Source organism: Bombina bombina, chromosome 6 (genome assembly GCF_027579735.1).
Source record: "Bombina bombina isolate aBomBom1 chromosome 6, aBomBom1.pri, whole genome shotgun sequence".
Classification (NCBI taxonomy): Eukaryota; Metazoa; Chordata; class Amphibia; order Anura; family Bombinatoridae; genus Bombina; species Bombina bombina.
Window position 1 is genome coordinate 1,122,419,891 of NC_069504.1, and position 25,300 is coordinate 1,122,445,190.

Here is a 25,300-nt window from a genome sequence, read left to right on the forward strand (position 1 = left end):
GGCCTGCCAGTATTTCTTATATGTGGAGCTGCAGGCCTGCTGGTATTTCTTATATGTGGAGCTGCAGGCCTGCCGGTATTTCTCATATGTGGAGCTGCAGGCCTGCCAGTATTTCTCATATGTGGAGCTGCAGGCCTGCCTGTATTTTTTATATGTGGAGCTGCAGGCCTGCCCGGTATTTCTCATATGTGGAGCTGCAGGCCTGCCAGTATTTCTTATATGTGGAGCTGCAGGCCTGCCATTATTTCTTATATGTGGCGCTGCAGGGCTGCTGGTATTTCTTATATGTGGAGCAGCAGGCCTGCCCAGTATTTCTTATATGTGGAGCTGCAGGCCTGCCCGGTATTTCTTATATGTGGAGCTGCAGGCCTGCCCGGTATTTCTCATATGTGGAGCTGCAGGCCTGCCAGTATTTCTTATATGTGGAGCTGCAGGCCTGCCCGGTATTTCTTATATGTGGAGCTGCAGGCCTGTCGGTATTTCTTATATGTGGAGCTGCAGGCCTGCCTGGTATTTCTTATATGTGGAGCTGCAGGCCTGCCCGGTATTTCTCATATGTGGAGCTGCAGGCCTGCCAGTATTTCTTATATGTGGAGCTGCAGGCCTGCTGGTATTTCTCATATGTGGAGCTGCAGGCCTGCCGGTATTTCTTATATGTGGAGCTGCAGGCCTGCCCGGTATTTCTTATATGTGGAGCTGCAGGCCTGCTGGTATTTCTTATATGTGGAACGGCAGGCCTGCCAGTATTTCTTATATGTGGAGCTGCAGGCCTGCCGGTATTTCTTATATGTGGAGCTGCAGGCCTGCCGGTATTTCTTATATGTGGAGCTGCAGGCCTGCCGGTATTTCTTATATGTGGAGCTGCAGGCCTGCCCGGTATTTCTCATATGTGGAGCTGCAGGCCTGCCAGTATTTCTTATATGTGGAGCTGCAGGCCTGCTGGTATTTCTTATATGTGGAACTGCAGGCCTGCCAGTATTTCTTATACGTGGAGCTGCAGGCCTGCCGATATTTCTTATATGTGGAGCTGCAGGCCTGCTGGTATTTCTCATATGTGGAGCTGCAGGCCTGCCGGTATTTCTTATATGTGGAGCTGCAGGCCTGCCCGGTATTTCTTATATGTGGAGCTGCAGGCCTGCTGGTATTTCTTATATGTGGAACGGCAGGCCTGCCGGTATTTCTTATATGTGGAGCTGCAGGCCTGCCGGTATTTCTTATATGTGGAGCTGCAGGCCTGCCGGTATTTCTTATATGTGGAGCTGCAGGCCTGCCGGTATTTCTTATATGTGGAGCTGCAGGCCTGCCGGTATTTCTTATATGTGGAGCTGCAGGCCTGCCGGTATTTCTTAAATGTGGAGCTGCAGGCCTGCCCGGTATTTCTTATACATCATCATCAATATGTGTATCTATACATCATCCTGTACATATATATTTATGTGTTAATATGTGTATCTATACATCATCATATACATATATATTTATATTTGCTGCCATCGCTGAGCGACTTACCCCTTTCGCTGCGCTAGGTTCTCATGCTGTGTATGACGGCATCAGAACGAGGCTCCCATTGAAGCCTATTGAAGTGCGCTCTTGTGAGGTCATGTTCGCATTGCACCTAACTTGTAATACTACAGGCCCACTTGTAATCTAGCCCTTTATATAAAAACTGTCCCTTTTAACACATAGGTAATGTCCCTTTAAAAACCATAAGCTTTGCAGCTCCAGAGCGGGAGATAGTTGCCAATAGAAACCAATCACCAGCCATATCTAGTTGTGCACCTCCCAAGTCTCTTTACTTATGTGTTTATCCCCAATAAAGTTTGAGGCAGAAAAACTTACACTCCCTAACGAATTACAGCATGTCATTTTTACTATAGAATGTCCCTTTAATTTCCATGACATAAACAAGACATTATGGATATTCCAGTGAGCCTATCTAGGATATGAATATAATCTCTCCCAGATAACCTTTCAGGGTAGCTGCACTCTAAGGAACATAAACCATGGAAGTAGAATAATAGTTCAGCAGCTCAGCAAGTTAGCACAAGCCTGATTAAGCACTGGCTCCATGACCCTGTGACATATTTATGTCTTTCTGCGCACAGCGGGTCAGGCATTTACAAGAAAGTCTTTTTCACTTCTGGTAAAAGGAGCCGTAGGTGGCGCAAGGAAGGATGTAGCGGTGGTGAAAATGCTGAATCCCCCGGCTGCCCCAGGGGAGACAAGACAAAAACTGAAAGTCTGACTGAACCAAAATATACAGTCTGCAAGGGCAGCCAAAATAGACAAAAAGGGAACTTGAATCTATTTCTGTCAGAGCTCAGACGGATCTGAAGCAAGCGAGCACCTGTATGGAGAAGTAGGAACGCTTGCAACGAGGATTTATAAATACGTGTTCACGGCTTCCTCGTGTGCTTGTCACAAACTCACGTCTGGAGACTCGTTCTTAATGCAGAAAGCTTTACTCAGTTACCAACTGCTATAAATAGACAGTAGAATTTACACAACGTGTAGAGTGTCTGTGTCACAAAAAGAAATAAGTTAAAGCGACATAAAACAAAACAAAAAAAATATTTCATGATTCAGACAGAAGTATACAATTTTAAAAGACTTTCATATTTACTTCTATTATCAGATTTGCTTAATTTTCTAAGTATCCTTTGTTGAAGGAGCATCAATGCACTGCAGCAAAAGCTAATGACAACAGGCATATAAGTGCAGCTAGCTCCCAGTAGTGCATTGCTGCTCCCCACTGAGCCTACCAAGGCTTTGTAACAAAAGACAGCAAGAGAACAAAGCAAATTAGATAATAGAAGTAAACTGGAAAGTTGTTTAAAATTGTATCATCTATCTGAATTATGAAAGAAAAATGTGGGGTTTTATGTCCCTTTAAACAGAGTGATGAGATGTTAACAATAGCCCTGTAAGTTGAGGTAATCCCCTGGATGTATAGCAAGGGTTAAATGTTTCACTATTCCCATTAAAAAAAAAAAAAAATGTGAATTGTAGAACACAGTCGTCCTAATTTGCTCCTGAGACACAAAAAGCCACAACTGTATAATCTTCCTGCTTAAAGGGACAGGAAGCCCCAAAATTTTATTCAATGATTTGGATAGAACACACAATTTTAAACAACTTTCCAATTTACTTTTATTATAAAATTTGCTTCATTCTCTTGTTCTCCTTTGCTGAAAGAACAGCATTGCACTACTGGCAGCTAGCTGAACGCATCTAGTTAGCCAATCACAAGAGACACATGTGTGCAGGTACCAATCAGCAGCAGCTCCCACTAGTGTAGGATATGTGCGTATTCTTTTTCCACAAGGGATAACAAGAGAACAAATCACATTTGAAAATTGAAGTTAATTTAAAAGTGCCTTAAAATGACCGGTTCTATCTGAATCCTGCAAGTTTATTTTTGACTTTCCTATACCTTTAAGTACAAACAAAACTAGTCAGCATGATTATTACAATTCTTTAGGATTAATAAAGATGCTGGAAGTTCTGGGGACTACAGAGGCCCCCTGGTTAATGGACAAAAGAGTGGGGGGGGGGGAATGCTCAAATTCATTAGTCATTTCTAGATTGGCAATGCACTACTGGATGAGCATGGCTGCTGAGCCAATCAGGGGTGGCCTATTTGCATAGCTACCAATCACTAGATGTGTTCAGCTTAGGATCAAGTGACGTTCTACAGCTCAGGAAGACATAATGCTCTGTATGACAATAGTGTAATAATAATATGCACATTCAAGCAATTTATACCTGATCATGTATGTCCCCTCATGTTCACCTCTACGTGTTGTGACAAACACTCTGCTCTACGTAGCCTCCTTTGTAACATTCTGTGGCATCCCACTAATACAATAATTTCTCCTCTCTATCTCACAATCACCTGGTTGTTGTTGGAGAGCCAGTGATTTCGGGGGTATATCTGAGTACTCTGCCCTGTGTGTCGTACCAAGGTGCAACACATATAGTTCTGTACACGTGCACAAACAGGTACACCAGCTTGGTATAAATATCTGCCGATAACCCATGTGATACCCTAAATCAGGTGCCATATCCTGAACAATTAATACCTTTTTTCAGCGGGAAATTTTAAAAAGATACTGTACAGGAAAAGCTCAATTTGTTTTTGTTTTTTAAACATGTCTGATGACAATAACTTCATATGAATAAGTAATCTAACACTAAGGTAATGTAGATTTGTTATGCAGCACAGCCAGACCCGTCCCATGCTCATTCGGTTTAATAAAAACTGAAATTATGCTTACATGATCATTTTCTTTTCTTCTGACGGGTAGTGTCCACAGCTGCATTCATTACTTTTGGGAATTCAGAACCTGGCCACCAGGAGGAGGCAGACACACCCCAGCCAAAGGCTTAAATACCTCCCCCACTTCCCTCATCCCCCAGTCATTCAAGGAACAGTAGGAGAAATATCAGGGTGAAAAAGGTGCCAGAAGAACAAAAAATACGTCCGTCCTCATAGATAAAACGCGGACGGGGAGCTGTGGACTCTTCCCGTCAGAAGAAAAGAAAATTATCAGGTAAGCATAATTTAAGTTTTTCTTCTTAAACGGGAAGAGTCCACAGCTGCATTCATTACTTTTGGGAAAACAATACCCAAGCTATAGAGGACACTGAATGCAAACAAAGAGCGGCTACACAAGGCGGCCCCTTCGAAGGGCACCACAGCCTGAAATTACCCAACACCCGATAAAAAACAGTATCACTAGAAACAAGGGGTAAAAACCGTAAAGGACCAAGTAACTGCCCATCAGTTAAACAGCCTGCAAGCCGTGCTAGAGACCACTCAGATTCCTTAGAGTCTATTGAGCACAAAGGCCTCCGAGGAGCCAAGCAACGCGGCTCTCGGATCCCACGTACCCCCAACACGAAGGAAGAGAACCTGAGGGGAAGAACAGAGGACCCAATAAGAGATCCAAAGGACCACCAACAAGGTAAGAAAAAACCTCAAAAAGACTAAAGCAAAACCAAGGTTGCTACAAGACCGTCCAGGGAAATGAACTCCCCAGACGGATAAGGACCAAAGAGTAACTCCACACGCAAGAAAAAGCGATCACAAGGAACAACAAAGGTCCCCCCCTCAAATCCATAACACAGCACCATATAACTTACGGTGCTCCAAGGAAGCCACACGCTCCCCACTGTACCATAGTCTAGCCAACACTACCGTTAAACTAGACAAACATAGGTAGGCTAACTGCTTTAGCAGATAAAAAGACTCTCTGTGAGAACACAGAGCCACCTCTGAAGAAGAACTTGTGAGGCCCAGTCTCAAGGCAGTAAAGCTGACCCTAAGCCATCGTGGGACCCCATCCCACAGAGAAATGCCAAAGAAAATATCGGCAACAACTCCCGTCCAGGAAGAATCCGGACCCTAGAAGAGCGACCAACACCATCAGCCAATGCAAACGGCAAAGGGAGGGCACTGAGAACCCCCCACCGAAGGGAGAATGGAATCAACTGAAAGTACACGGTCAAGACCCAACAGAGCCGACAGATCCCCAACCCCCACTCCGAGGTAACGGACCCAGCCCCTAAAGGCAGGCAAAGACCAACTAAAGAGAATAAAAAGCTCTCTGAAGCATACCTCAGGAAGAGAAAGGAGGGGCCTAAGAGGAAAACGAAACTCCTGGGAGAACAACTTTGACCGTTACTTAAATCTGGCATGTTACCACAAAGCCATAACAAAAAAACTACGTGTTCGGGTTCCAAGACCCCTACACAGCTCCCTTCCCAAAAGAAGAAAAACTCCCAAAAAGGAAGATAGGGCACTGAACTACAGCGACCTAGTACCAGAACCGGTCACATGACCTTGTGCACGCAAAGAAGGGCTCAGAACGACTAGATAAGGACCCTCGGGGCCTCAACGGATTGCTGTGATACTACAAAAACCTCCCCAAAGGAGGGCAACGCAATAAACCACATCCCCAGCCATAGGCATGGAGAAGAGGATGTAGAGAAACAGTAAAAACCATATCAATTGATAAGAGACCATTCGGCCATTACAGCCAGCTCAATTGATACAAACAGCCACGAGCCCACACTAAGGTGTAATAGCTGCCCCTGACGACAATTGTAGCATCCCGCCTGAGAGACAGTATAACTATTGTTCGGCAGTTACCAAATCTCCCCTTAGAGACACAACCGACCCCTCTGAAGGGACAAGTGGGTGTTCCAAAACCTAAGGGTTGAAAATGAACCATCCATGACCGAATCTAGAATCCGGACCCCCAAACTCAGGCAAGATACATGGTCATAAACCAGACCCCCAGAACCGGGGCCAGCAGAATGTTCTAACCACCTGAGGAACCATCAAGTTGCCTCATACAGAGGAGAGCACCCTGGACAGTGCATCCCACATCCCAATGTCCTTGGGCATTGGACACTCGCAAGAGACTCAGACCAAAGAGCCTAGAAGACATCTTAACAGGCCTAAGAAAATGGCAACCAGCACCCGGAGGTGGTTCTGAACCCAGGACCCAAAGAGCTAGATCTCCTAGAGGGTCGAAGGGCAACACCCCAAAGTCAAAGACCACAGGGATTACAAGGGACAGGCTCCAAACCAGCCCTTAGGTTGAGAAGACGACATAATCTCCAAAAATCCATACAGGATCAGCCTCCTGGAAATCCCTGTGCCGCACAAGTAAAAGCAAAGGGAGCCTTACAACTCCAGGCAGACAAACTGACCGGGGGAAAATGCCGGGGGGGGGGGGGGAAATGGGAATAACCCCAACACCTGCGCTCCCATATATGAGAGCGAACGAGATACGGAAAAGGAAGGAGGACATGCCCGAACTTTCAGACACAGATGACCCAACCACCCAAGAAGGGGAAAAATCAGCTCCAGCAACTTACGAGAGGTACTGCGACTAAGCCACAAGAACAGACGCCCGGAAATACCAAGAGTGAAAATGAAAATCGCCATCTAATCTGGTACCCCGGACGTCCAGAGGTCATCCTAACCTCCAAACTATAAGAATGGAGAACCTCAGTTCCGAGTCCAAAGGACCTCTAGAACGCACGATGAAGCCTTAGCAGGATCCAAGCCCGGAACCCTCTATATTAGGACAAAGTGAACATCCAACAACCGACATGATAACCAACACCCCAGCACCATGTGGGTGACATGAACCATAAGGAACAGCAGCTAGCGCCCGACCAGTACCCGCCTGGTACAAGAACACTCCGGAACTGTCCAAGGTCCAAGAAAGGGATAGATAACAAACTATAAACAAAAACTATGTCTTTATATAGTAATGCGCAACTTCCGAGGAAGTGCCCACGCGACCACAATATCGCAAGTATCAGTTCCAGAGAAGAAACGTTCCCAAAACGGAAAATTATAACAGACATGAGCTTCTTAAAACAAATCAAACACATCCTAACCGGATCAAATAAAATTGAAGGCAGCACCCATGGGTGAACGCCCAAAGAGAATGGGCATGCTAACAGGACCAGTCGAATAGAAGCCCCATTCTCCCAAGCTCAGAACTGGAACAGGCACTTAAAAGAAAGAAAAACGGAGACGACAAAGAGATTGGCTTCATCCCCATATGTCTAAGCGAGATTGCCATCCGGCACAGTAGACCGAGGATCCCTCGGCCCACTAAGCCTGGGATCCTCCAGCACCGCCAAAACATGCCTTAATAGGACATGAAGACATGCCAGTCTATAACGGAAGGGAAAATGTTCCCCCACCGGATCGATGGACGACCCCGGCCCCGAGGGTGGGGCCCCTGAAGCCTCAGAGGCCATTGCTTCCCCAGAGGGCCGAACTGAATCAGGTGATCTCACGCTCGACGGGCCCTAGTTAACAGAACATGGACATTATCTTAAAAACATTTCTCTTGGGAGATATAAATGCGCCATAGATATGGCCGTGCGGAACCATGCTGTAACCTCTGGAGGAAACAAGCTGCCTTCCGGAGAAGGAGTAACGGCCATAGGGACACCTGCTTGCGTAGCAAAAGAAGGTTCTGGAGTACGCGCCTCACAGGACATGGAATACTCGGGGGCGCATGGCTCAAGGCATTCTGAGCTCCCTGATTCGGAGGAAGAGAGCACTCTAGAACGGCAACCGGAACATAACTGATGGGCATGGATAACCCGAGCAATTTCATATTCTTCGCAAGACGTATACTCCGAATCGGAGAATCCTCCATAACTTGGAGATTGCAATTGTGGTCAAACACTAAAACGACACCCTTTTACACCCCAAAAGGCTGGGGCACTCACCACCTCCTGTGAACCAGACAGATAACGAACAGACTCTCTCCATCGCCACTCGGTCAGAGTACGGAAATGGAAACACCCAGTCACGAGGTGCACCGTGTAAGACAAGAAAAGACACGCTAGTCTATAGGCCCGCACCAACTGTTGATAAGGCCGTTATGTTCCGAATAGCCATGAGCCCAAGTATCACTACACATTAGCAGACAGAATCACATAAAAAACAAGATTAAAGTCCCCCCTGTTCAATACCCCCCTCGGGAGATATTAACACTTGATTCCATAAGATAAAGGAGTCCCACTGGGACCCTGGCTTCGGTCAACATTACATTCACATATCGAAATAAAATGAAATGATCTTACCGGAATCTACACCGTGGAACAAGAACACGGCCCTTTAAGTGTGACAGACAGTAGCCTCACTTCTGACATGGACTTGAGTGAATAAAGGAAGGCAGCAAAACTCGTCAACGCCGATTGCCAATGAGCTGTTAATATGAGTCTGGATGGTTTCGCAGAAAGACTCTCCCTGCATCTCCGGACTCTAACTTTCATCCAAGCTCTCACTGAGAGGCTGACAGGATTACTTAAAACTCCAGTCCCGTTTCGAAGTATACTACCCTCAATAAGAGAATCTTCAATCTTCTGACACTTCTCTGCCAACCTCCTGTGATGAAAGGCAAAGAATAACTGGGGGATGAGGGAAGTGGGGGAGGTATTTAAGTCTTTGGCTGGGGTGTATTTGCCTCCTCCTGGTGGCCAGGTTCTGAATTCCCAAAAATAATGAATGCAGCTGTGGACTCTTCCTGTTTAAGAAGAAAATGATTGACATTCAGACATCAAGACAAACACATTATGGGCTAGATTGCAAGTGGCACGATATCGCTAGCGCGAGCAGCATGCACAAGATCGCGAGATCGCTGTGTTCTTTACGCTTAAATCCATATTACAAGAGGCGCGCTGTTTAAATTACAGCAATTTCGTTTCCATGAAATCGTGGGTAATTTACGCTCCCCGTATTTTCTATGGGCGGTGTTGAAAGGTAATGTCCTCTCACATTACAAGTTAAAAGTAAATGAGATCTCTCAAACGCAGTCACATTTACCGCTCAAACCTTTTGACCGGAAAAAACTGTTGCACTAAACTAGTGTATTAAAGGGACAGTCTAGTCAAAAATAAACTTTCATGATTCAGATAGGACATGTAATTTTAAACAACTTTCCAATTTTATCCTCAATTTTGCTTTGTTCTCTTGATATTCTTAGTTGAAAGCTAAACCTAGGAAGCTCATATGTTAATTTCTTAGCCCTTGAAAGCTGCCTCTTATCTGAATGCATTTTGACATTTTTTTCACAACTAGAGGGCGTTAGGTTCATGTGTGCCATATAGATAACACTGTGCTCACGCACGTGGAATTACCCAGGAATTAGCACTGATTGGCTAAAATGCAAGCCTGTCAAAAGAACCGAGATAAGGGGTAGTCTGCAGAGGCTTAGATACAAGGTAATCACAGAGGTAAAATGTGTATTAATATAACAGTGTTGGTTATAAAAAACTGGGGAATGTGTAATAAAGGGATTATCTATCTTTTTAAATAAAAAAATTCTGGTGTAGACTGTCCCTTTAACTCTTAAACCAGCACACCCCCATAGCAAAGTAACCCACTACACTATTAACCTCTAAACTGCCACACTCCCAATGCAAACTAACCCACTACACTATTAACCCCTAGCGTAATCTAGTCTAATGTGTAGTAAAAAAATGCAGTATGAATCCAGTATTTATTTTGCTTGTTTTATATAAACAAAAATTTACATGTCCTATGTTCACTAGTGAGGCTTAAAAAACATAATTTATGCTTACCTGATAAATTCCTTTCTTCTGTTGTGTGATCAGTCCACGGGTCATCATTACTTCTGGGATATAACTCCTCCCCAACAGGAAATGCAAGAGGATTCACCCAGCAGAGCTGCATATAGCTCCTCCCCTCTACGTCAGTCCCAGTCATTCGACCAAGAATCAACGAGAAAGGAGTAACCAAGGGTGAAGTGGTGACTGGAGTATAATTTAAAAGATATTTACCTGCCTTAAAACAGGGCGGGCCGTGGACTGATCACACAACAGAAGAAAGGAATTTATCAGGTAAGCATAAATTATGTTTTCTTCTGTTATGTGTGATCAGTCCACGGGTCATCATTACTTCTGGGATACCAATACCAAAGCAAAAGTACACGGATGACGGGAGGGATAGGCAGGCTCATTATATAGAAGGAACCACTGCCTGAAGAACCTTTCTCCCAAAAATAGCCTCCGAAGAAGCAAAAGTGTCAAATTTGTAAAATTTGGAAAAAGTATGAAGCGAAGACCAAGTTGCAGCCTTGCAAATCTGTTCAACAGAGGCCTCATTCTTAAAGGCCCAAGTGGAAGCCACAGCTCTAGTGGAGTGAGCTGTAATTCTTTCAGGAGGCTGCTGACCAGCAGTCTCATAGGCTAAACGTATTATGCTACGAAGCCAAAAAGAGAGAGAGGTAGCAGAAGCTTTTTGACCTCTCCTCTGTCCAGAATAAACGACAAACAGGGAAGAAGTTTGGCGAAAATCTTTAGTTGCCTGCAAGTAGAACTTGAGGGCACGAACTACATCCAGATTGTGTAGAAGACGTTCCTTCTTTGAAGAAGGATTTGGACACAAGGATGGAACAACAATCTCTTGATTGATATTCCTGTTAGTGACCACCTTAGGTAAGAACCCAGGTTTAGTACGCAGAACTACCTTGTCTGAGTGAAAAATCAGATAAGGAGAATCACAATGTAAGGCTGATAACTCAGAGACTCTTCGAGCCGAGGAAATAGCCATTAAAAACAGAACTTTCCAAGATAACAATTTTATATCAATGGAATGAAGGGGTTCAAATGGAACACCCTGTAAAACGTTAAGAACTAAGTTTAAACTCCATGGCGGAGCAACAGCTTTAAACACAGGCTTGATCCTAGCTAAAGCCTGACAAAAAGCCTGGACGTCTGGATTTTCTGACAGACGCCTGTGTAACAAGATGGACAGAGCTGAAATCTGTCCCTTTAATGAACTAGCTGATAAACCCTTTTCTAACCCTTCTTGTAGAAAAGACAATATCCTAGAGATCCTAACCTTACTCCAGGAGTAATGTTTGGATTCGCACCAGTATAGGTATTTACGCCATATTTTATGGTAAATCCTTCTGGTAACAGGCTTCCTAGCCTGTATCAGGGTATCAATAACCGACTCAGAAAAACCACGTTTTGATAAAATCAAACGTTCAATTTCCAAGCAGTCAGCTTCAGAGAAGTTAGATTTTGATGTTTGAATGGACCCTGTATCAGAAGGTCCTGTCTTAGAGGTAGAGACCAAGGCGGACAGGATGACATGTCCACTAGATCTGCATACCAAGTCCTGCGTGGCCATGCAGGCGCTATTAGAATCACTGATGCTCTCTCCTGCTTGATTTTGGCAATCAATCGAGGAAGCAGCGGAAAGGGTGGAAACACATAAGCCATCCCGAAGTTCCAAGGTGCTGTCAAAGCATCTATCAGAACCGCTCCCGGATCCCTGGATCTGGACCCGTAGCGAGGAAGTTTGGCGTTCTGGCGAGACGCCATGAGATCTATCTCTGGTTTGCCCCAACGTTGAAGTATTTGGGCAAAGACCTCCGGATGAAGTTCCCACTCCCCCGGATGAAAAGTCTGACGACTCAAGAAATCCGCCTCCCAGTTCTCCACTCCCGGGATGTGGATTGCTGACAGGTGGCAAGAGTGAGACTCTGCCCAGCGAATTATCTTTGATACTTCCACCATTGCTAGGGAGCTTCTTGTCCCTCCCTGATGGTTGATGTAAGCTACAGTCGTGATGTTGTCCGACTGAAACCTGATGAACCCCCGAGTTGTTAATTGGGGCCAAGCTAGAAGGGCGTTGAGAACTGCCCTCAATTCCAGAATGTTTATTGGAAGGAGACTCTCCTCCTGATTCCATAGTCCCTGAGCCTTCAGAGAATTCCAGACAGCGCCCCAACCTAGTAGGCTGGCGTCTGTTGTTACAATTGTCCAGTCTGGCCTGCTGAATGGCATCCCCCTGGACAGGTGTTGCCGATGAAGCCACCATAGAAGAGAATTTCTGGTCTCTTGATTCAGATTCAGAGTAGGGGACAAATCTGAGTAATCCCCATTCCACTGACTTAGCATGCATAATTGCAGAGGTCTGAGGTGTAGGCGTGCAAAAGGTACTATGTCCATTGCCGCTACCATTAAGCCGATCACCTCCATGCATTGAGCTACTGACGGGTGTTGAATGGAATGAAGGACACGGCATGCATTTTGAAGCTTTGTTAACCTGTCCTCTGTCAGGTAAATCTTCATTTCTACAGAATCTATAAGAGTCCCCAAGAATGGAACTCTTGTGAGAGGAAAAAGAGAACTCTTCTTTTCGTTCACTTTCCATCCATGCGACCTTAGAAATGCCAGAACTAACTCTGTATGAGACTTGGCAGTTTGAAAGCTTGAAGCTTGTATTAGAATGTCGTCTAGGTATGGAGCTACCGAAATCCCTCGCGGTCTTAGTACCGCCAGAAGGGCACCCAGAACCTTTGTGAAGATTCTTGGAGCCGTAGCCAATCCGAATGGAAGAGCTACAAACTGGTAGTGCCTGTCTAAGAAGGCAAACCTTAGATACCGGTGATGATCTTTGTGGATCGGTATGTGAAGGTAAGCATCCTTTAAATCCACTGTGGTCATGTACTGACCCTCTTGGATCATGGGTAAGATTGTCCGAATAGTTTCCATTTTGAACGATGGAACTCTTAGGAATTTGTTTAGAATCTTTAAATCTAAGATTGGCCTGAAAGTTCCCTCTTTTTTGGGAACCACAAACAGGTTTGAGTAGAACCCTTGTCCTTGTTCCGACCGCGGAACCGGATGGATCACTCCCATTATTAACAGATCTTGTACGCAGCGTAGAAACGCTTCTTTCTTTATCTGGTTTGTTGACAACCTTGACAGATGAAATCTCCCTCTTGGGGGAGATAATTTGAAGTCTAGAAGGTATCCCTGAGATATGATCTCTAGTGCCCAGGGATCCTGAACATCTCTTGCCCAGGCCTGGGCGAAGAGAGAGAGTCTGCCCCCCACTAGATCCGGTCCCGGATCGGGGGCTCTCGGTTCATGCTGTCTTTGGGGCAGCAGCAGGTTTCCTGGCCTGCTTGCTCTTGTTCCAGGACTGGTTAGGCTTCCAGCCTTGCCTGTAACGAGCAACAGCTCCTTCCTGTTTTGGTGCAGTGGAGGTTGATGCTGCTCCTGTTTTGAAGTTCCGAAAGGGACGAAAATTAGACTGTCTAGCCTTAGCTTTGGCTTTGTCTTGAGGTAGGGCGTGGCCCTTACCTCCCGTAATGTCAGCGATAATCTCTTTCAAACCGGGCCCAAATAAAGACTGCCCCTTGAAAGGTATATTAAGTAATTTGGACTTAGAAGTAACATCAGCTGACCAGGATTTTAGCCACAGCGCCCTACGTGCCTGTATGGCGAATCCTGAGTTCTTAGCCGTAAGTTTGGTTAAATGTACTACGGCCTCCGAAATGAAGGAATTAGCTAGTTTAAGGACTCTAAGCCTGTCCGTAATGTCGTCTAGCGTAGATGAACTAAGGTTCTCTTCAAGCGACTCAATCCAAAATGCTGCCGCAGCCGTAATCGGCGCGATACATGCAAGGGGTTGTAATATAAAACCTTGTTGAACAAACATTTTCTTAAGGTAACCCTCTAATTTTTTATCCATTGGATCTGAGAAAGCACAGCTATCCTCCACCGGGATAGTGGTACGCTTAGCTAAAGTAGAAACTGCTCCCTCCACCTTGGGGACCGTTTGCCATAAGTCCCGAGTGGTGGCGTCTATTGGAAACATCTTTCTAAATATTGGAGGGGGTGAGAACGGCACACCGGGTCTATCCCACTCCTTAGTAACAATTTCAGTTAGTCTCTTAGGTATAGGAAAAACGTCAGTACTCGCCGGTACCGCAAAGTATTTATCCAACCTACACAGTTTCTCTGGTATTGCAACGGTGTTACAATCGTTGAGAGCTGCTAAGACCTCCCCTAGTAATACACGGAGGTTCTCCAATTTAAATTTAAAATTTGAAATATCTGAGTCCAATCTGTTTGGATCAGAACCGTCACCCACAGAATGAAGCTCTCCGTCCTCATGCTCTGCGAGCTGTGACGCAGTATCAGACATGGCCCTAGCATTGTCAGCGCACTCTGTTCTCACCCCAGAGTGATCACGCTTGCCTCTTAGTTCTGGTAATTTAGACAAAACTTCAGTCATAACAGTAGCCATATCTTGTAATGTTATCTGTAATGGCCGCCCAGATGTACTAGGCGCCAAAATATCACGCACCTCCCGGGCGGGAGATGCAGGTACTGCCGCGTGAGGCGAGTTAGTCGGCATAACTCTCCCCTCGCTGTTTGGTGAAATTTGTTCACATTGTACAGATTGACTTTTATTTAAAGTAGCATCAATACAGTTAGTACATAAATTTCTATTGGGCTCCACCTTGGCATTGGAACAAATGACACAGATATCTTCCTCTGAGTCAGACATGTTTAACACACTGGCAAAAAAACTTACAACTTGGTTATAATCTTTTTTAGCAAAAAACGTACTGTGCCTCAAAGAGGTACTAACGATTAAATGACAGTTGAAATAATGAACTGAAAAACAGTTATAGCATCAAACTTTAAAACAACAAAACTTTTAGCAAAGGTTTGTTCCCATTAGTAAAATAACAATAATTAAATTTGACATAAAAAATACAAAGCAACGTTTTTATTCACAGTCACTATAAGAATTCTCACAGCTCTGCTGAGAGAATTTACCTCCCTTCAAAGAAGTTTGAAGACCCCTGAGATCTATCAGAGATGAACCGGATCATGCAGGAAATATAAAAGTAACTAACTGGTATTTTTTGATGCGTAGCAAAGAGCGCCAAAAACGGCCCCTCCCTCTCCCACACAGCAGTGAGGAGAAACGAAACTGTCACAATTAAAGCAAAAAAACTGCCAAGTGGAAAATAATGCCCAAATATTTATTCACACAGTACCTCAGCAATGTAAACGATTCTACATTCCAGCAAAAACGTTTAACATGATAAATAGTTATTAAAAAGGATTAGTGACCTTTAACAGAGTAGTTCCGGTGAAATACCATCCCCAGAATACTGAAGTGTATACATACATGTCATTTTAACGGTATGGCAGGATTTTCTCATCAATTCCATTCAGAAAATAAAAACTGCTACATACCTCAATGCAGATTCATCTGCCCGCTGTCCCCTGATCTGAAGCCTTTACCTCCCTCAGATGGCCGAGAACAGCAATATGATCTTAACTACTCCGGTTAAAATCATAGTAAAAAACTCTGACAGATTCTTCCTCAAACTCTGCCAGAGAAGTAATAACACGCTCCGGTGCTATTTTAAAATAACAAACTTTTGATTGAAGTCATAAAAACTAAGTATAATCACCATAGTCCTCTCACACATCCTATCTAGTCGTTGGGTGCAAGAGAATGACTGGGACTGACGTAGAGGGGAGGAGCTATATGCAGCTCTGCTGGGTGAATCCTCTTGCATTTCCTGTTGGGGAGGAGTTATATCCCAGAAGTAATGATGACCCGTGGACTGATCACACATAACAGAAGAAAAAGGTTCCCATTAACATTTACTACTGGGAGCTAGTGTTGGTTATGTAAAACTGGGGAATGGGTAATAAAGGGATTATCTATCTTTTTAAACAAACATTGTGGAATAGACTGTCCCTTTAACTATTTTTTTTTTTTTTTTACTTTTAATTATTTTGCAAATGAATCCCACCCTTTGCTTCATATAGTAGTGATGTTCTACATGGTGAAGAGATCTTTGAAGACTTTATCTCATAAAGTTTTATAACATTGCTGTCACATATCTCCCAACATTTGCCCAATGGAACGGCCCACTTGGCTTTGTGGGCGGAGTTGATGATGGGAGGGTCACAGGGTTAGGCACGGGGGGGGGGTGATCAAGCATGTCATGTGCAGGACATTTAGGAGGTACAGCTTCCTGATATATATTGAGAATATACTTCAATAAATATCTAGGTACCTAACCAATGAAACGTAAACCTTGGATGTGGCAAATCATGGTTACTATTTGCTCATTCTTTTTTCTTTAGAAGAACATAATTCATTTAACAGTAATGTTACAACATTTTCATCTGATTTTTAGATAGTGGACGTTAGGGGAAAGTAACTGGTAGAAAGAGTTAAAGGGACATTAAACCCAAACATTTTCTTTCATGATTCAGATAGAGCATGCAATTTTAAACAACTTCCTAATTGACTTCTATTATCTAATTTGCTTCATTCTCTTGCTATTCTTTGCTGAAAAGCATATCTAGATAGGCTCAGTAGCTGCTGATTGGTCGCTGCACATAGATGCCTCGTGTGATTGGCTCACCAATGTCTATTTCTATTTATTCAACAAACGATATCTTAAGAATGAAGCAAATTAGATAATAGAAGTAAATGTGAATGTTGTTTAAAATTGTATTATCTTTCATGACAGATGAATCATGAAAGAAAATGTTTGGGATTAATGTCCCTTTAAGAACAGAAGTCTTGCTAACTATATACCATACCTGATGCGCCAGGATATAGATGTTATGGCCGACTGCTTTTGGAGATACTTGCTCATCAGGACCGTGTTCATCATGGTCTCCCTCCAGTCCTTGGTTGTAGGCATTTTTTATGACATCTACCTATAATCAAGAATACACAATCATGTGAGAAAACACTGCAAACGTTACCACAATGCTGAGCGTTGCTACTACAGCTTAGTATGGAGTAAAGAAACAACTGTATATATTTTTCACATTTTCCTCATGTTCTTCCGTATATAAATATTTTTGGAAGTTGAAAGATTTGTGACCAGTACAGTAATACTTTCTTATGTAATAATTTCCTCAGGTTTATGACCATATAGTTGTGAGAAAAAAAAATCAAATCAACATCAATTCTGGTACCAGAAACGGGAGAATTGTATGACCAACCTCAATGAGACTACCCTGCTACACCAAGCTCCCTGAAGCTGAAAAAACATAATTTATGCTTACCTGATAAATTTATTTCTCTTGTAGTGTAGTCAGTCCACAGGTCATCCATTACTTATGGAATATATCTCTTCCTAACAGGAAGCTGCAAGAGGATCACCCAAGCAGAGCTGCTATATAGCTCCTCCCCTCACATGTCATATTCAGTCATTCGACCAAAACCAGACGAGAAAGGAGAAACCATAGGGTGCAGTGGTGACTGGAGTTTAATTAAAATTTAGGTCTTCCTTAAAGACAGGGCGGGCCGTGGACTGACTACACTACAAGAGAAATAAATTTATCAGGTAAGCATAAATTATGTTTTCTCTTGTTAAGTGTAGTCAGTCCACGGGTCATCCATTACTTATGGAATACCAATACCAAAGCTAAAGTACACGGATGAAGGGAGGGACAAGGCAGGAACATTAAACAGAAGGAACCACTGCCTGAAGTACCTTTCTCCCAAAAATAGCCTCCGAAGAAGCAAAAGTGTCAAATTTGTAAAATTTTGAAAAAGTGTGAAGTTAGGCATCCTTTAAGTCCACTGTGGTCATGTACTGACCCTCTTGGATCATGGGAAGGATGGTTCGAATAGTTTCCATTTTGAATGATGGAACTCTTAGGAATTTGTTTAGGATTTTTAAGTCCAAGATTGGTCTGAAGGTTCCCTTTTTCTTGGGAACCACAAATAGATTTGAATAGAATCCTTGCCCGTGTTCCGTCCGCGGAACTGGGTGGATCACCCCCATTAGTAAGAGGTCTTGTACACAGCGTAGAAACGCCTCTTTCTTTATTTGGTTTGCTGATAACCTTGAAAGATGAAATCTCCCTCGTGGAGGAGATGTTTTGAAGTCCAGGAGATATCCCTGAGATATGATCTCCAACGCCCAGGGATCCTGGACATCTCTTGCCCAAGCCTGGGCGAAGAGAGAAAGTCTGCCCCCCACTAGATCCGTTTCCGGATAGGGGGCCCTCTCTTCATGCTGTCTTAGGGGCAGCAGCAGGTTTCTTGGCCTGCTTGCCCTTGTTCCAGGACTGGTTAACTTTCCAGCCCTGCCTGTAACGAGCAACAGCTCCTTCCTGTTTTGGAGCGGAGGAAGTTGATGCTGCTCCTGCCTTGAAGTTACGAAAGGCACGAAAATTAGACTGTTTGGCCTTTGATTTGGCCCTGTCCTGAGGTAGAGCATGGCCCTTACCTCCCGTAATGTCAGCTATAATTTCTTTCAAGCCGGGCCCGAATAAGGTCTGCCCTTTGAAAGGAATATTAAGCAATTTCGATTTAGAAGTCACGTCAGCTGACCAGGATTTAAGCCATAGCGCTCTGCGCGCTTGGATGGCGAATCCGGAGTTCTTAGCCGTAAGTTTGGTTAAATGTACGACGGCATCAGAAACAAATGCGTTAGCTAGCTTAAGTGCTTTAAGCTTGTTCATAATTTCATCCAATGGAGCTGTGCGAATGGCCTCTTCCAGAGACTCAATCCAGAATGCCGCCACAGCAGTGACAGGCGCAATGCATGCAAGGGGCTGTAAGATAAAACCTTGTTGAACAAACATTTTCTTAAGGTAACCCTCTAATTTCTTATCCATTGGATCTGAAAAGGCACAACTATCCTCCACCGGGATAGTGGTACGCTTAGCTAAAGTAGAAACTGCTCCCTCCACCTTAGGGACCGTCTGCCATAAGTCTCGTGTGGTGGCGTCTATAGGAAACATTTTCCTAAATATGGGAGGAGGGGAAAAAGGCACACCAGGTCTATCCCACTCCTTGCTAATAATCTCTGTAAGCCTTTTAGGTATAGGAAACACGTCAGTACACACCGGTACCGCATAGTATCTATCCAACCTACATAATTTTTCTGGAATTGCAACCTTGTTACAATCATTCAGAGCCGCTAATACCTCCCCTAGCAATATGCGGAGGTTCTCAAGCTTAAATTTAAAATTAGAAATCTCTGAATCCAGTCTCCCTGGATCAGATCCGTCACCCACAGAATGAAGCTCTCCGTCTTCATGTTCTGCAACTGTGACGCAGTATCTGACATGGCTCTCACCTCATCCGCGCGCTCTGTCCTTAACCCAGAGCTATCGCGCTTGCCTCTTAATTCTGGCAATTTAGATAATACTTCTGTCATAACAGTAGCCATGTCTTGCAAAGTGATTTGTAAGGGCCTCCCTGATGTACTTGGCGCCACAAAATCACGCACCTCCTGAGCGGGAGGCGAAGGTACTGACACGTGAGGAGAGTTAGTCGGCATAACTTCCCCCTCGTTGTCTGGTGATAATTTCTTTACATGTAAAGATTGACTTTTATTTAAAGTAACATCAATGCAATTAGTATACAAATTTCTATTTGGCTCCACATTGGCCTTCATACATAGTGAACAAAGAGATTCATCTGTGTCAGACATGTTTAAACAGACTAGCAATGAGACTAGCAAGCTTGGAAATACTTTTCTAAATAAATTTACAAGCAATATAAAAAACGCTACTGTGCCTTTAAGAAGCACAAAAAGCTGTCACAGTTGAAATAACAATGAACCAAAATAGTTATAGCAACCAATTTTTCACAGTAAATGTATTAAGTTAGCAAAGGATTGCACCCACCAGCAAATGGATGATTAACCCCTTAATACCCAAAAACGGATAACAATTTAATAATTAACGTTTTTATCACAGTCAAAACACACTGTCACAGGTCTGCTGTGACTGATTACCTCCCTCAAAATGAATTTTGAAGACCCCTGAGCTCTCTAGAGACAATCTGGATCATGGAGGATGAAGTAGACAGATTGTGATTGAATTTTAACTGCGCAAAAAAGCGCTAAAATAGGCCCCTCCCACTCATATTACAACAGTGGGGAAGCTCAGATAACTGTTTCTATGCAGAAAAACAAAGATGGCCATGTGGTAAAAATCATGCCCCAATAAGTTTTATCACCAAGTACCTCACAAAAAACGATTAACATGCCAGTAAACGTTTTAAACATACATTTGAAAAGTTATGAAGTGTTATTAATAAGCCTGCTACCAGTCGCTTTTACTGCAGTTAAGGCTCATACATTATTTCAGTATTAACAGTATTTTCAGAGTCAATTCCATTCCTTAGAAAAATACATTCAGTGTACACACACTCATCAGCCTAATACCAGTCGCTATCACTGCATTTAAGGCTGAACTTACGTTACATTGGTATCAGCAGTATTTTCTCAGTCAATTCCATTCCTCAGAAAAATAATTACTGCACATACCTCATTTGCAGGGGGGCCCTGCATGCTATTCCCCTTTTCTGAAGTTACCTCACTCCTCAGATGAGAACAGCCAGTGGATCTTAGTTACGTCTGCTAAGATCATAGAAAACGCAGGCAGATTCTTCTTCTAATGCTGCCTGAGAACAAACAGCACACTCCGGTGCCATTTAAAATAACAAACTTTTGATTGAAGAAATAAACTAAGTTAAAAAACACCACAGACCTCTCACAGCGACCTATCTTTAGTTAGGCTGCAAGAGAATGACTGAATATGACATGTGAGGGGAGGAGCTATATAGCAGCTCTGCTTGGGTGATCCTCTTGCAGCTTCCTGTTAGGAAGAGATATATTCCATAAGTAATGGATGACCCGTGGACTGACTACACTTAACAAGAGAAATATTATTATTTCTTAGCCTACACTAAAACGACTATTGATAACACAATGGCAATAGAAGCTATATTAAAGGCCAACAGTTTGGAATATTCATGGTAATAAAACAATACAAAAGTTCTGCTCCAATTGAGGCTATAGCATGACCAGATGATAGTGTCCATGGTGAGATTGGAGGTTCCACTTACCAGCTCCCCAGGCCTCATGTTGTACAGGATCCTTTCTGCGTTTTCACTGTCGTGTCTGCTCTCCATGATGGCTAACAGGAGCTTAGAGGCGTTATTCTGCAAATACAAAAGAGAGAATGTTGTACTGTTTTATATAAGTTTAAACAATAAAGTCAAAATTAAACTTTCATGATTCAGATAGAGCACACCATTTTGAACAACTTTCCAATTCACTTCCATTATCTAAATGTGCACAGTCTTTTTATATGCACACTTTTTGAAGCATTAGATACTACTAAGCATGTGCAAGAATTCACATAATCTATATACAGGTGGCCCTCAGTTTACGCCGGTTCGATTTGCGCCGTTTCAGAATAACAACCTTTTTTTTAGATATGTGCAGTAATTAAAATAACCAGTAGGTAGAGCTGTCCGCTTGTTTTGCAGCAAAGTTATGCAACTTAACAGGTCTGAAATTGATTTGTCTACACAGAGCAGACATTAGCTATCGAGCAAGAAGATTTAGCAGCCACTTCCCTATTATCTTCCTGTCCAGCAGCTTGAGGTGAGGGTGCCTAACTGCTTATTAATCACTGCAGATTGAAATGCATAGAGTAGGTGCAGACCCAATATTATCTAACATGCTAACAATGCAGAGAACTGATTGCAGAAAAATGCAAGTAAAAAAACGTTTTTGTTTATTAAACTTAGTTTGATGATGATGCAGTTTGTTGTGTAATTATTTTAGTAGGTGCTGTTAGCAAATGTTTTTGTTCATTAAACTTAGTGTGATGATGATACAAACTATATTATTAGGTTTATAATGCTGTTTAGCATTTAAAGTCTTCATTTCAAAGCTTTAAAAATAATGTATTAGGTGTTACTTATGACAATTTTGAGAGGGGCCTGGAACCTAACATCCTCACTTCCCATTGACTTACATTATAAACTGGGTTTCAATTTACAACGGTTTCGATTTACAACCATTCCTCCTGGAACCTAACCCTGGCGTAAGCTGAGGGCTACCTGTATGCCTTTTGTGATTGGCTGATGGCTATCACCTGATGCAGTGGGAAATAAAATTAAACAAACTTTGAAAATTGTCAGAAAAAAAAATCTACTGCTCATTTGAAATTTTATTATGCGTTTGTTGACTATGCTATTGTCAAGGTCAGAACTACCATTGATGCAGCTGGTGCAGAGGCACCAGGGCCCAAGCGCTCAAGGGGCCCATAGTAGACATATACTGTGTAGTCAGGATCAGACATATACTACGGAAAGTTCTGCTCTGTAAAAGGCACATGTTGAGCAAAAAGAGGCTGCTCCGATGGTGGTAACTAGCCACAGAACAAGCTATTATGCTATTGTTCATTCACAGTTTGAGCGCTTCTCTATTTTTGTATATGCCCTTTGCAGACAGTCTATACATAGTAGGGTGCCTATGTGGTCTGTGTATAGATACTCATCATTATACTTTGCAGCATAATCTATTTATAGATACTTTATTATACAGTGCAGCTTGTTCACAGTACAGAGAAGAATGGATATTAATACTTATTGCAAAGATACCTTCAGGCCTAAAAAAAAATTGTTTTCGACTGATTGCCCTTTGTTTGTTACAGTGTTTGAACATTGCCCTGAAAGAGCTGATCGCTACCTCACATTACCAAAACCCAGCCGGAAACTTATGGAACTATTCGCCGTCTGGGATCGCTAGAGATTCCCGCTGGACTTTAACCTAGGTCGTTCCAGAGCTCCACTCTTCTCGGGTCTTGTAATACCCTTGATGGGCATGGGTTGGGGTAATTACTAAGATGGAGCTCACTCGGGAACCGGGGGCTTTTGACCCCCCCCCCCCCCCACCTTGGACTGTTCCTGAGTACCCTTTGCCAGGCTACCGCTCCGGCCCTCGGCCACGGATTATATCGCTTTTTGGACAGGGACATCTAGGGGCTCAGAGCCTGGAATAGCAGCTGCTCCCTCGGGATAACCCCCCGAAAATACGACCTAGCTATTGTGGGACCTCTATGGGCCAATGACTCCTATGGAGGCGCCAACCTGTCTGGAGGGGCGGTGTTCTCTTGATCAGATAAGGTTCTTATAAGATGGCAAGTGTGTATATAGGCTGTGTGTTTGTCTCAATAAAGCCTGTTTGTGTTTCACCTTAATAGCGGTCTTGTCTGCTTATTAGGGTGGGCTACTTGCGATAATCACTTTCCAGCTATACTGCTATAGGTCGGGGTATCCGGAGTCCGTCACAGTGAGGTATCTTAATTACACAGAATGCACTCCAGCCTCCCTGGCCTCAGTAGAAAGACTGTAATTCTTCAGAGTTATATTACAAAAACAAACACGCAGGCATAAACTGTTAACAGTGGAGTTGTTTAACTATGTGCAATAAAAACCTTTACAGGGAATCACATTTTGAGTTTAAAGAGACATGAAATCCAAAATGTTTCTTTCATGATTCAGATAGAACATACAATTTTTAACAACTCTCCACTAAGATCTCTTGATATCCTTTGTTGAAAAGTATACCTAGGTAGGCTCAGGAGGTGGGAGCTAGCTGCTGGTTGGTGGCTGCGCATATATGCCTCTTTTCATTGGCTTACCGATGTGTTCAGCGAACTCCCATTAGTGCATTGCTGCTGATGCTTCAATAAAGGATATCAAGAGAATGAAGTAAAATTGATAATAAAAGTAATTTGAAAAGTTATTTAAAAATTACGATCTGTCTAAATCATAAAAGAAACATTTTGGGTTTCATGTCCCTTTAATTATATCCTACAGGAAGTAATCCTGAGCCACTTAAATTGTTTTCTTCATGCCATAAAAAGTTCATTTTTTTATTTCATGGTTCAGATAGAACTGCAATTTTAAGCAACTTTATAATTTACACTTATTTGAAAAAGCAGGAATGTAAGCTTAGGAGCCGGCCCATCTTTGGTTCAGTCCCTGGGTAGCGCTTGCTGATTGGTAGCTAAATGCAGCCACCAACCAGGAAGCACTATCCAGGGTGCTGAACCAAAAATGGGCCGGCTCCTAAGCTTACATTCCTGCTTTTTCAAATAAAGATACAAAGAGAACAAAGAAACATTGACAATAGGAGTATATTAGAAAGTTGCATAAAATTGCTACTCTATCTGAATCATGAAATAAATAATGTGGCTTCAGTGTCCCTTTAAAGTGAAACAGAAGGCAATGCATTATGTACAACTGGTGCCTAAGTATATATTGCTCATTGGTTGATAGTGAAACAGAGGGCAATGCATTATGTACAACTGGTGCCTAAGTATATATTGCTCATTGGTTGATAGTGAAACAGAGGGCAATGCATTATGTACAACTGGTGCCTAAGTATATATTGCTCATTGGTTGATAGTGAAACAGAGGGCAATGCATTATGTACAACTGGTGCCTAAGTATATATTGCTCATTGGTTGATAGTGAAAACATAACAGACTAAACAAATCTAGTACAGGAGAAACAGGGCTCTGCCTCGGAGAGATCACAGGGTGCAGAGACATAAGGTTTGGGGTAGCTTGTCACATGGACTGTAGTTGCAGCAATGAGTCAGGCAGTTCTAGAGTGAAAAACAGAGGAGAGATGGATAGGTTTGTTTTCAAGGAGAGTCTTACGCTATACAAGGTTAATAAAAGCGCTGCTCAGTTGTGAAAAATATGCCCCTAGGGTAGTGCTTAAAGGGACAGTTTACTATAAAATTGTTTTTCCCTTAATGTGTTTCCAATTACTTTTTTTACCAGCTGCAGAGTATAAAATGTATGAGATTTGCTTTTTAAGGTTTATTTGTGTATATGAAATAGCTGATTTTGTTTTTTGAAGCTACAACCTAATAAAATGGGTTGAGCTTGTAGGTATAATCAGATCTCATTACTGTATCACATTGTGTACATATACATGTGTCTTTATCTTATATCTGTAGGTATAATCAGATCTCATTACTGTATCACATTGTGTACATATACATGTGTATTTATCTTATATATGTAGGTATAATCAGATCTAATTACTTTATCACATTGTGTACATATACATGTGTGCTTATCTTATATCTGTAGGTATAATCAGATC

The 25,300-nt window shown here is 42.9% G+C and overlaps 1 protein-coding gene across 1 annotated transcript in view; it reads right to left on the reverse strand.

Moving 5' to 3' along the window:
• ITPR2 (inositol 1,4,5-trisphosphate receptor type 2) overlaps positions 1–25,300 on the reverse strand; it is a 920,836-nt gene that overhangs the window by 286,949 nt on the left and 608,587 nt on the right. Inside the window, exons 36-37 of the mRNA XM_053719707.1 lie at positions 21,230–21,325; positions 16,951–17,070 (exon numbers count right to left, since the gene is read on the reverse strand). Of these exons, the coding sequence (XP_053575682.1) occupies positions 16,951–17,070; positions 21,230–21,325 (216 nt within the window). The remainder of the gene's footprint in view (positions 1–16,950; positions 17,071–21,229; positions 21,326–25,300) is intronic.